The sequence below is a fragment of the Antechinus flavipes genome, chromosome 4 (genome assembly GCF_016432865.1).
Source record: "Antechinus flavipes isolate AdamAnt ecotype Samford, QLD, Australia chromosome 4, AdamAnt_v2, whole genome shotgun sequence".
Classification (NCBI taxonomy): Eukaryota; Metazoa; Chordata; class Mammalia; order Dasyuromorphia; family Dasyuridae; genus Antechinus; species Antechinus flavipes.
In genome coordinates, this window is record NC_067401.1 from 55,697,761 (window position 1) to 55,710,801 (window position 13,041).

The 13,041-nt window shown below is 35.6% G+C and overlaps 1 protein-coding gene across 1 annotated transcript in view; it reads left to right on the forward strand.

The window, feature by feature from the left end:
* Positions 1–12,832, forward strand: part of AKNAD1 (AKNA domain containing 1) — a 46,592-nt gene extending 33,760 nt beyond the window's left edge. Inside the window, exons 14-17 of the mRNA XM_051993176.1 lie at positions 78–161; positions 7,033–7,117; positions 9,498–9,633; positions 12,635–12,832. Of these exons, the coding sequence (XP_051849136.1) occupies positions 78–161; positions 7,033–7,117; positions 9,498–9,633; positions 12,635–12,766 (437 nt within the window). The 3' untranslated portion in view covers positions 12,767–12,832. The remainder of the gene's footprint in view (positions 1–77; positions 162–7,032; positions 7,118–9,497; positions 9,634–12,634) is intronic.
* The last annotated feature ends 209 nt before the right edge of the window (positions 12,833–13,041 follow it).

A 13,041-nucleotide genomic window follows, 5' to 3' on the forward strand; every position in this document is an offset into this window, starting at 1 on the left:
GAGGAGAAAAACTTAAATTGAAATTTAATCTCTCACTAATTATCATGACTGAACTAGGTATATGACTTTTTGCTCAGTAGCTACACACCAAAAATGGGATGAAAATCTTGCTGAACATCCGAAAAATCAACATTCAAAGAGATCTGAGAAAAACAAGCCTGGTGAGTCACCCATTCATCACTACTAAATGTAAAGGTCATTTAAGCAAGTCATTCCATTCTTAGCTGCAACTAAGTATTTTAATATTTGTGGGGCTTTTTTCTGTTTTAGTAAAAATATTTGATTTGGGGGCAGCTAAGTGGCACAGTGGATAGATCACCAGCCCTGAAATCAGGAGGACCTGAGTTCAAATCTGATCTCAGATACTTAATGCTTCCTAGCTGTGTGATCCTGGGCAAGTCACTTAATCCCAATTGTCTCAGCAAAAACAAACAAAGTACTTGATTTGGATGGCCTGCCTCAATTCAACTGATCTGGACCTTTTAAAATAGAACCTATTAGATTTATTATGGTCTTCTGGAGATGGACAAATACTTAATTATTTGGGAAAGTTGGATTTAGATCCTGAGAAATAGAGTCCTTTTATGAAAAATCCTTTCTTGACAAATAGACATTTGCAGTTTAAGCTGGATAATGAAATGTACCTGATATGGGATTTGCTGCTTGTAACAGAGCAGGCATAGAACATGACCACCAGTGATAATTTATAAGGTGCTTTTTGTAGTAATGGGACAAATATTTTATTATACTCAGTGGATGGGTGTTATGGAATTTGAAGGGAGTTGCCCTAAGAAAAAGGAGGGGAAAAGGAAGGGGAAAGGAGAGCTAAAAATGGATCAAATAATAAAAGTGACAAAGGAAGAGAGAAAGATGAAAATAAGAACTTTCCTCTTATAGAAATGCCTGAATATTTCTTCCATTGATCTGTGACTTTATCAAGTGAGCACTCTCATCAGTGTAGATCTCTACCATCTTATCTTCTATTCCTATGTGATTTTTAGCCATAGTCTCCCATGTCCTTAACAGAATCTACTTAATGGTGGTCCTCTCCAAATTCTTACATTTCAAGGTCACAAAGAACCCTTAGTATCTGTAATCTCTACTTCTGGTCTGCCTTCTTTTCTAAGCACCCATATTTTTTTGGTGATATCTTTTATGCTACTTCTTGTATGGAGAAAAACCTGCTTGGTTAGGCTGTAAATTCCCATAATTATTCTTCTCCAGGCTCAACTCAGGTTTTCTGTCATGCCCTGGTTCTTCATTTCAAAAGCTTACATCAGACCCAGAATCCAAACATTGAAAGTGCCCTCAGGCCATAAATAGAAGAGCACCCCCAAGTCAGCAAATTGGGTTTGCTTCCAATTCCAAACCCAACATTTTTGGTTTCCTTTCATATGTTATTTTCTTCCCATTAGAATATCAGCTTCTTAAGGACAGGATTAGAGTTTCAGCTTATATTTGTATTTCTAGCGTTCAGGGCAGTGCTTGCCATATTATATACACTCAATAAATGTTAGTTGACTGACAAGTAGTTACCAAAAAAAAGACTGAAATATAAATCATATGGAGAGCAAAATCAATTTTGCAGCAACTTGCACAGAATGTGTCCAGTTTACACTTCTGTCATAGTAGTCTGGCATACATGCTAGATTTGGGGAAAGCAGATTTCAAGAGGTTAAAAGGAAAAAGAGGTAGGATCTCAAGTTCAAAAATTCTATGAGGAAAGTCTGTTCAGGAGAGATGAAGGATGCTCAAGAATGAAATTTTGAATACATAAAAGGAAACAATTCTAGTAAAGAGAAAAAAATTGAAGATGTCTGAAGAGACTGAAAGGACTCAAAGAGAATTCACTAACCAACTTAGATGCTAAAAAGACATGTGTACAAGTGGGAGTAAGGACAGTTAACAAAGGATGAATATAAATATAACTTGTAAATATAGTGTCATTAATGCTAATGCTTAGAAAAAGCTAGTGCTGGGAGGAAAAGTAAGAACAACAAAGTGATATTTTAAAAACTATATTTCTCAATATAATTTATATAATTATTATAATATTATAATAATTTCTCTTCTCAGAGAAAGAAAAGCCAGATATTATAGCACTTCTTGGAAGGGATGGAAAGATAAAAACTGGCAAGAAAAGATAAAGCTGTTCAATTCTCATTTTTGTTTCAGTTTTCTCTGTCAGAGAGAATCGGGTTTGCAGTGAAAATGAACAAGACCTGAAATTTTATTGGTGTAGAGAATTACTGGGATTCAATATCTTCCCTGCAATTTTTAGTCTCAAAGAATGTCCTGAGACATGGAAAGATGAAGTAACTTGGCAAGGGTCATACAGGTAGCATGTGAACAGGGTCATACAGGTAGCATGTGAACAGGGTCATACAGGTAGCATGTGAACAAAAGTGGCTAATAATTCTCAGGATAAGTAAAGAGATACTTAATGAGACCAAAAAGACTATGGAATTTGAAGGGAACTTGGAACTACAATATTCTGTTCCTGAATCATTTAAAGAGAGATTAGAATGATAAGATCAGAGAGTATGGACTGCATGGCAAGAATAATTTTTTTAAAAATAGAAGAGCATAAGAAAGAATAGAAAAAAATTGAATCTACAAGTCTCACCAAAGAAACAAAAGAGAACAAACAATTATTTGGGAATATAGATATTCTGAAGTGAAGATAATCTAGAAGAAGAAAAGAAAAAACAACAACACTCAAAGCAAATATGCTTTCTATAAGCAAAACATCATGTTATTGAAGATTGGATGCATAGAGACAGTTAAAAGATAATGTCTCCCAGAAAAAATACAAGTTGAAAAATCTTAACACCATAATGCAAGAAATAATACAAGAAAACTACATAGAACTTCTGAATGCTGGAAATGAAATACTAATTGAAAAATTCATGGATCACTTCCAGAAAAAATGAAATAAAACATCAAACAAACCCAAGGCTACAAACTTCAAGAAAAATAATAGTGGTTAAATTTACCAATTCAATTAAGAAACAACAAGTGACCAAGAAAAAGATCTTCAAATATAAAGGGGAGAAAATTCAAATAATACAAGACTATTTAGTACACCCATCTGCAAGGGAATGAAACAGTCTATTCCAAAGAGTGTGAAGATCGATTACTAAAGCACAAGGAATGTTTTTATAGATTCAATTACAAAGTGCTTGTTAAAGAAATAAAGAACAACATAAATGGCTGGAGGAATATTAAGTGCCAATATAATAAAAATGACAATACCATCAAATTAATTTAAACTTTCTAAGTTATATCAATCAAATTGACAAAGACATACTTTATAGAACTTGATAAAATATCAAAATTCATTTGGAAAAACAAAATACCTTGAATATCTAGGAAAATGATGAAAAGAAGTATGGGAAATAGCACTTCCAGAATATAAGCTACATTACAAAGTTCATTTCAATTCCAGGTCCAATGTTCTATCTTCTATCCTCTGAGCCAGAGGATACTGCCCTTAATCTTGCTTACATGAAATTGAAAAGCTTATGAAAAGACAAAAAATCTAGGATTAAAAGGGAAAATGTCAAATGGGGGAGAAAATCTTTATATCAAATTTTTGTAACAATGCTTTAATATCTAAGATACATAACCAATTAGTAAGTATATATGACTAATATCCATTCCTCCAATAGATATGTCAAAGGATCTGCACAAACCTAAAGGTCCTTTCCAATTCTCCAATTCACTTATTCTGTGGTTAATTTACTTCCTATCAGGGTATTATGATTTCATTTTTATATTGCTCACTATATCTTAATAGATTCTGATTCTTCTTAAGTTATTCATGACATAAAAGTGTGAAGTTTATGAAGTCTCTAAGCCTTTAGTTTCTCTCTTCTTATCATATTTTCCAACATAATTATCACCATTCTTTAGTATATTCATCATCACACTGAAGTTATCAAGCATTAAGTATATATTGAAAGATTTTATCAGCCAAGTTATTTGAAGACTTCCTCTATGTTTTCATCCTGTGCAACAGATAATGTATGTAAGTGGTAGTTAGCTTCATGACATTATTTCTGCTTATGCACATCACAAATATTGCAAAATGTGCTGATCACATCTCCCATGAAAATACACTTCTCATTATTTTTGAGTGTGCTATAACACCAACTCAGCCAACTCGTCCATTTGCCTCTCCTAAAAGGACCAGTGAGTCATCCTTCCACTTAGCTCCAACTTCCTCTCATTTCCAGGTTTCATTTATCATAGAAATGTCAATATTAGTGTCATTTAGTTCTGCCTGTATCGTGTTAATGATACTGGGACATTGGGTAAAGATCTCAACTTTATTGAGGTAGTGTGGAAAAGGGGTGGGGGGAAAAATGCTGTTCTCAACTCAAGTCTGATCTCCTGCAAAAGGTCTTTCCTGTTCCTTATGTGAGGGATAGAAAATCCTATCCAAAAATGACCACTCAGAGACTTCTCGAAGTAAAAAGCAGAAAAAGTTAAACAACTTAATAATTAATAAATTCTTATGAGAATGAGCAATTCCACTGTGAGGAGGGAAAGAGAGAGAGCTCACAATAGAAGGGCTAAAGAACTAGGGAAAGATATACCGTTTCTATAGGTTTTAGTTACAAAGGATTACATCATGGGTTGGAGAACATTAAGGGATAGGTGCCCTCCCTCCTTAATTGGATGTTATTTGTGCCAAAAACAGCAGATTACCTGGTTCCGGGAGGAACCATACATCAGGCAACTAATTGACTAAACATTGATAACTTGAACAGTGATAAATGTCATCATTTTAGGTTAAATACATATATCTAAAATCTAAGTGAATATTGGCTAATACTCAACATACTTATGCAGGTCACAGAGACCTAGAGAAACTAAAATTCAGGAAAGGAGTTTAAACATTCTTGGAAGTTCTTCACTTTATCTCTACTCCACACACCTACTAGTGCTAGTCCCTTTCCTTTGAGATTACCTTTCATTGACACTGAATAACGCATCTTGTATGTATGATTATTTGCTTGTCGTTGCCCACATTAGAATGTAATTTCCTAGAAGGCTGAGACTTTTTTTTTTATCTTTCTTTATATTCCCAGTGCTTAGCACAATACCTGACACATAGTAAGTACATTGGTCAAGATAATGAGGGAGACTATTTGCCTTTGCCAATCTTATTATTGCTGTTAGCTGAACCTGGAAGAGTAGCATGATTTGCTGTTTTCTCTCTCCTTCTCCTGTCTGGTGCTTCTGTATTGGAAGTAAACTTACCCTATTTATTAAATGGGATCCTTCTGACAAGGAGTGGGTGGAGAGGCTAAAGAGAGAAAGAAGATAGAGAGATGAAGGAAGAAGAGTGAAGATAGTAGGGCCCAAGAAGACACAGCTGATGACTGGTCTTTCCAACTACTTACCTCATCTTTTTTCCTCTCCATAACTCCTCCTATCATTTTCCCTGAACTACTACAATAGCCTTCTAATTTTTCTTTCTATTTCCAGTCTTTCATCTCTCCCATCTCAAAATAGTTAACAAAATAATCTTCCTAAATTAATAAAATTCTGACCATGTCATTCTTTTGCTCAAGAAATCTCAATGACTCCTCACTGCCTCCATAATAAAACCCTCCAGAACTTCTTCTGTCCAGTCTATTCTTTCACATCACTTTTCTTTTCTTTTTTTTAAAGTCATTTACTTTTTTTTAATTAAAGCTTTTTATTTTTCAAAACATATGCATGGGCATATGCCCAACATTAGCCCTTGAAAAACTCTTGTGTTCCAATTTCCCCCCTTCTGCCATCCCTTCCTCTAGATGGCAAGTAGTCCAATATATGTTAAACATAGTAGAAATGCATGTTAAATCCAATATATGCATACATATTTATACAATTATCATGTTGCACAAGAAAAAAAGAGAAGCAAAACAAAATGCAAGCAAACAACAGAAAGAGAGAAAATGCTATGTTGTAATCCACCCTCAATTCCGGCAATCCTTTCTCGGTGTAGATGGCTCTCTTCACCACTGAGCAATTGGAATTGGTTTGAATTATTTCACTGTTGAAGAGAGCCACGTCCATCAGAATTGATCATCGTATAGTCTTCTTGTTGTCGTGTATAATGATCTCCTGGTTCTGCTTATTTCACTTAGTATCAGTTCATGTAAGTCTCTCCAGGCCTTTCTGAAATCATCCTCCTGATCATTTCTTACAGAACAATAATATTCCATAATATTCATATACCACAATTTATTCAGCCATTCTCCAACTGATGAACATCCACTCAGTTTCCAATTTCTTGCCACTACAAAAAGGGCTGCCACAAACATTTTTGCACCACATCACTTTTCTTTACAAAATTCTTCATTCCAGACAGATTTACTATTTTCTGAGTTTGACATTTCATTTCTTAAAGTTTCTTTTTTGGAGGCAATTATAGTTAAATGACTTGCCCAGGGTTATGCAGCTATTAAGTGTCTAGTATTGGATTTGAACACAAGTTTTCCTGAATTCAGAACCTGTGCTCTATGCACTGTGCATGTGGCTGCCCTTACTCTTTTCCTTTCTTGTTTTCTTCCACTTGCAGAGGCTGTCTTTTCCTCTGTCTTTTTGAATTCTTCCTCACTTCCATGTCTTAGAATTCTTACCTTTTCCCAAGAGCTAAACATGGGTACTGTCTCTTACAGGAAGCCTTTTCTCAAAGCCCACCTCAAATTATCTTGTATATTTCCCTTTCTCCCCCTCCCCCAATTAGAATGTAATCCACTTGAAGGCAGAGACTACTTCATTTTATCCTTGTATCTCTAGCACATAATACAGTGTCTTACACAAAGATGGTCTTTCCTTCTTTCTATCCCTTTCTATATTTTCTTCTGTGGTTGCCCAACTCCCATTGTCCTGTGAACCAATGTAATTGTCATTGTCAGTGGTGGAGAAACTTTTTGAAAGTATTTCTTTCCAGAATTTAAACCTCAGGGAAAGCTTCTTATTGAGTATTATTTATTATTGCTACTCTGAACCTAATCTCAGGCATTTTTTCAGTCTGTTCCCAACAGAAGAAATACCAACCCCTGAGAATTACTACTAAATACTCTCAAAGTCAAGATGAAATGATCCTTGCTGAGAAGTAAGTGATATTTTAGACTTATAATATCTGTAGGGATTGTGGTTTTATAGGAGAGGATGAATTCTTAGAGTTTAGCCAAAAAAAAGAATTATTGTGAACATCAGTGATAAAAAAGAAATTAATAGTATAGAAACCAGAAGAAACTAGAAACTTCTCAGATGTCTTTGGTTATCATTATGTGTTTTGGGTTGTTTTACGAGGCAGTTGGGGTTAAGTGACTTGCCCAGGATCACACTGCTAGTAAGTGTTAAATGTCCAAAGGCAGATTTGAACACAAGTCCTCCTGACTTCAAGGCCAGTGCTCTATCTACTAGTTGCCCCTTTTTGACTATCGTTAAAGAGGACATGGATAGCCTTTTTAAAGTTCAGAAATCTTTACTGTTTCAACAAGTTTAAAGAATTAGAAAATGGGACAAGAGACATTATTATTATCATTATTATTATTTGTGCAGCTTTGACACAAGAAGAAGCTTCTGCATAAGTAAGGTGTTAGTTATGATGGGCGGTGAGCTTCTTGGATCAGAGACTGTCTTTTGTCTTCTTTTGTGTCCCCAGAATTTAGCACTAGTACATAGTATGCACATAATTGTTGTTTGTCCTGTTTATTCATTTTCAAAAAGAATTATAGCATCAGGGAGGTGATAGCATGATATATAAGTGAGGGAGAGCTGGGTAAGGCCACCTGCCTCACTTTCCTTTTCAGAGATATCAGTGATATATCATATAGATCAGGACAACTGGAGATGGCCATAATAAACATTTGTTGACTGACTGACTGGAAGACACTTTGCAACCTGGAGCTGAGCCTACTTCAGTTTGTACTTTGCTATTAATTGTTGCTGTTCATTCAGATCCTACTCTTTGTGACCCCATGGACCATACTGTCAGTGGGAGTTTTTAGGCAAAAGTACTGGAATGGTTTGCCATTTCCTTTTCCAATCTATCCAAGGCGTAATATTTCCATGTTCCTGTGGACTTAAAACTGATCTAAAGAATATGAAGATAGAGATAATATAACTTATTTTCTTTTTTTTTAAAATAACTTTTTATTGATAGAACCCAACTTATTTTCTTAATGATGGGGTGTGCCTTTCAGATAGTGCCTTTCTGACATGTGATAAAACTCATTAAAACTTCATTGAGCTAATGAATTAAGGAGAGAAGTAGTTCTCATTTGACAGCTAAATGGTGAAGTGGATAGAATCCAAGCTGGAAACACCTGAGTTTGAAATGTAAGAGCTGTGTGATTCTAAGCAAGTTCCTTAATTTCAGTTTTCTCTTCTATAAAATGGGGGTTATAAGCACCAAGATTGTCATCAGGATCAAATGAGGAAAGTACTTTGTGAACCTTTAAAGTGCTTTATATATGTTAGCTATTGCTTGAGATGAAAAGTACCATCTGCATCCAGCAAAAGAACTATGGAGACTGAGTGTGGCTCAAAGTATAACATTTTCACCTCTTTTTTGTTGTTGTTTGTTTGTGTGGTTTTTTCTCTCATATTTTTTTCCCTTTTTGATCTTATTTTTCTTGTGCAGCAGAAGGAATATGGAAATACATTTAGAAGAACTGCACATGTTTAATTTATATCAGATTTTTTGCTATCTTGGGGAAGGGAAGGAGGGAACAGAGGAAGAAAATATTGGAATACAAGATTTTGCAAAGCTGAATGGTGAATGGAAAAATAAAATACTATTAAGAAATTTTTAAAAATTAATGTTAGCTATTAGATAGAGGCATCTTAGGCAATAATACTTTTTCTTCCTTCTGTTGTTTAAATAAAAAACACTTCAGATGATGAGGATTTCAGTTTACACAGGAATTACAGGTGGCAGGCCAGAGATAAGGAATGGAGAGGGAAATACAGGGATAGATAGATAGATCTTTGTAGCTTCAATTCACATGCTGTAGGCAGCTGCCTGGGCCTGTTGCATATAGAGCCCAGCCATGGCAGGGAGAGGTCCACCCAGAGAGTGTCAAGAGTCCTGGGGAATCCACTAACATAGAGATGTGAAGAGATTTGTTTAATTACTAGTGCCAGCCACTTCTCTCCAACTCCCCCTGACTCTCAATCACTACACTATATTAACTTGGAGTAACTATAGTTGGCAGGTTCTTTCTCTTAGTTTTGTGAATAGACAGTGGATGGAAGGAATCAACATGAATATTAAAAGATCTCTTTAGAGTCTTAGAGGCAAGCAGTCCTGGAGGAAAGTAAATTTTAGAAGTCTGGGTTGGGATGAACCATAACAGAATTCAAGAGCAAGAGAATCTGGGCAACCACTGGAGCACCTCACCAAGCTGGAAAGCAATAAGGGAGGGGGGGTGATTCTGGAGAGAAATTGATTTCAGTGGTATCTGTCATGTGCATTTCTTTTCCAGAAGAAATCTTATGTCTTCCAAATCTTGCCCAGGCATCTGTGATCAAATTGCAAACTCTCCCCATTACCACTCATGTAGGATTTCTGGAAGCAAAACTCTGCACAGCATCCAAAACATCAAGAGAAATGATTCTGAGGTGAGGATTTTATGAGAACACCCAAGTGTCCTCCCAGCTCGTTGCTTTTGTCCTTTAAGTGCAGGGAAAATCAAACTTTTAATTTCTAGCCCAGTGTGTGAAGGAACAGAAAATGCTCTGCTGCTTAGAACTGTTAACAAACTGGTGAATTTAAAGGGAGGTAAAATTGCTTGCAGCAATCAGTCACATAGTTGTTGGAATTAGCCCTAAACCAACTTTCCTTCAGGGATTTTGTCACATCCTAATGTACCTTTTTACCTCTGGGATATATCACTGGAAGCTAGTCCTTCTTCATTTCTACTACAGCCACAGTCATTCAAGCCGTCAGCTCTTCTAGTTTCCTAAATTCTTCCTGCTTCGTGTTTTTTTTTTTTTTTTTTTTTTTGTGCTATCTAACCAATATACTATACCATTGCCTAGATATCTACATTACTCAGATCATGTCCCTCCTTTACTCAGAAACCTTCAATAGCTTCCCATTGTCTATCAAAATTAATAAAAACTCCTAATTCTTGGCAAGACGATGGCACAATAGAGTGCTAGACCTGGAGTAAGGAAGCCAAGTTCAAACTTTGCCCTAACCAATTGTATGATGATGAGCAAGTTAATCTTTCTCTGCCTCAGTTTCTTTATCTGTAAAATGAAGAAATAGCTAGCACTTGCCAGGATGATTGTAAAGGTAAAATGAGTTAACATTTTAAAGTACTCTGCTTGTCCAGTGCCATACCAATCAAACTGCCAAAACATTATTTTATAAAACTAGAAAAATAATAACAAAATTCATCTGGAAGAACATAACATCAAGACTATCAAGGGAATTAATGAAAAAAATTACAAAAGATAGAGGCTTAGCAGTACCAAAGCTAAAACTATATTATAAAGCAGCAGTCATCAAAACCATTTGGTACTGGCTAAGAAATGAGTGGGGGGTCAGTGGAATAGATTAGATATGACACAATAATCAAGGCCTATAGAAATCAAGCATTTGATAACCCCCCAAACTCTACCTTCTGGAATAAGAACTCAGTATTTAACCAAAATTTTTGAGAAAATTTGAAAATAACATGTCAGAAACTCGGCATAGACCTACATCTCATACCCCATACCAAATTAAGGTCAAAATGGATACGCGATTTGGGCATAAAGTTGATACCATTAACAAATTAGGAGAACAAGGGATAATTTATCTATTAGATCTTTGGAGAAGGGAGGCATTTATGACCAAAGAAGAACTAGAGAACATTATGAAAGGCACAATGGACAACTTTGATTACATTAAATTAAAAAGTTTTTGCACAAACAAACCCAGCAAAAACAAGATTAAGAGGGAAGTACAAAGCTAGGAAAAAATCTTTACAGCCAGTGTTTCTGATAAAGGTCTCATTTCCAAAATATATAAAGATGTATTGGACTACCTGCCATCTAGGGGAGGGAGTGGGGAGGAGGAGGGGAAAATTTGGAAAAAAATGTTTTGGAAGAATTAGTGTTGAAAAATTACTCATGTATATGTTTTGTAAATAAAAAGTTTTAATAAAAAAAGCAAGCAAGCACAGGAAATGTACAAAGTGTGTGTGTGTGTAAAGAATTTATAAGAATACAAGTTATTCCCCAATTGATAAGTGGTCAAAGGATATGAACAGACAATTTTCAGATGATGAAATTAAAGCCATTTATAGTTATATGAAAAAAATGCTTTAAATCACGATTGAATAAAGAATTGCAAATTAAAACAACTCTGAGGTACCACTTTATACCTCTCAGATTGGCTATGACAGGAAAAGATAATGATAAATGTTGGAAGGAATATGGGAAAACTGGGACACTGATGCGTTGTTAGTGAAGTTGGTGTGAACTGCTCCAACCGTTCTGGAGAGCAATCTGGAACCATGCCCAAAGGGCTATAAAACTTCTCTTTGATCCAGCATTGCCATTACTGGATCTATATCCCAAGGAAATCATAAGGGAGAGAAAAGGATCCACATGTGCAAAAATGTTTGTAGCTGCTCTTTTTGTGGGAGCAAAGAATTGGAAAATGAATAGATGACCCTCAATTGGGGAATGGCTGAACAACTTATAGTATATGAAGATAATGGAATATTATTGTTCTATAAAAATGATAAACAAGCTGATTTTAGAGAGGCCTGGAAAGATTTATATGAATTGATGCTGAGTGAACAAAGCAGAACCAGGAATACATTGTATACAACAACAGCAAGAATGTGAGATGATCAACTATGAAAGGCTTGGTTCTCAGTGGTTCAGTGATCCAAAGCAATGCCAATAGATTTTGGACAGAAATGCCATCTGAGTGTGTCATTTAATTTTTTCAGAATCTCAGTTTTCTTTTCTACAAAGTGAGTCTGATAATATAATCTCCAGCAATAAATTCTATGATCCATTGTTGTATCCCCATGACTTTTCCCATGATCATCACTTATAGCTGTTTATTGAACTGGAGGTTTTGTTGTTGGCATTTTCCTTGGCAATATGCTACATCTGTGTGGGGCTTTCAGATTTTCTAAACAAACTCTCTAGGTGCATTCCCCACAGCTAGCTCTCTAACCACTTCTGATTATTCCAATAAAACCTGGAATTTTCTCATTACTAATGCTGGTCCCCAGGCTCATTTTTAGATTTGTACTTTCTCTACCAGGCTCCTGAGTTATATTTATTATTTGGATATTTTCCTTTGACCTGTTTTTTCTCCTCCTGTGCCTCTTAAACTTCTTTGAGGGCCCAATTCAGCCTGACCTCCTGGGTGCAAGCTTATCAATAATGTCTCTGCCCAAACCTCTATCTATTAGCTCTGACAGTATATTCTATACTTGGCTGGTTTCCTTGGAAACCAAACTGCAGGCATAGACACTGAACTAACTTCACCCAAAACAACCATTCATTCCAACTACATTTAAAACAAAGCATTTGAAAAAGGGTATTGATAAAATATAATAGAAAAATTTGCTATATATTTAACCAAAACATCTGGATTTTCCTCATACAGATTTTAAATTCTGCTTTGGATTATGCCCTAAGGACTGCCATCACTTTAAAAGAAACGACGGAGCAAATGATCCAAGCCATTGCCAAGGACCTAGCCAAAGCTGAGGGTCGCAGAAACCGCCAGAAGTTCTAACTATAAGACAGCCAATATATTAAAAGGAAAAAAAAAAGATGTAAAGTAAACCTTGTCTTCCTAAAAGGATATGTCACTTGCTGTTACTAAGTACCCAGTTTAGAAAGGAATCAGGGCTTCTAAGTGAGCTGCTTCTCAGCTAAGGGAAAGGACAAAGAACTTGTGTGGGGGGGGGGGGAGGAGGGGAAGAATATGTGAATCTTCATCCTTAAAACAAAAATAGCTCATTTTACAAGTATTTACTGAAAATCAATAATAGTGAAAAAGCTTAATTT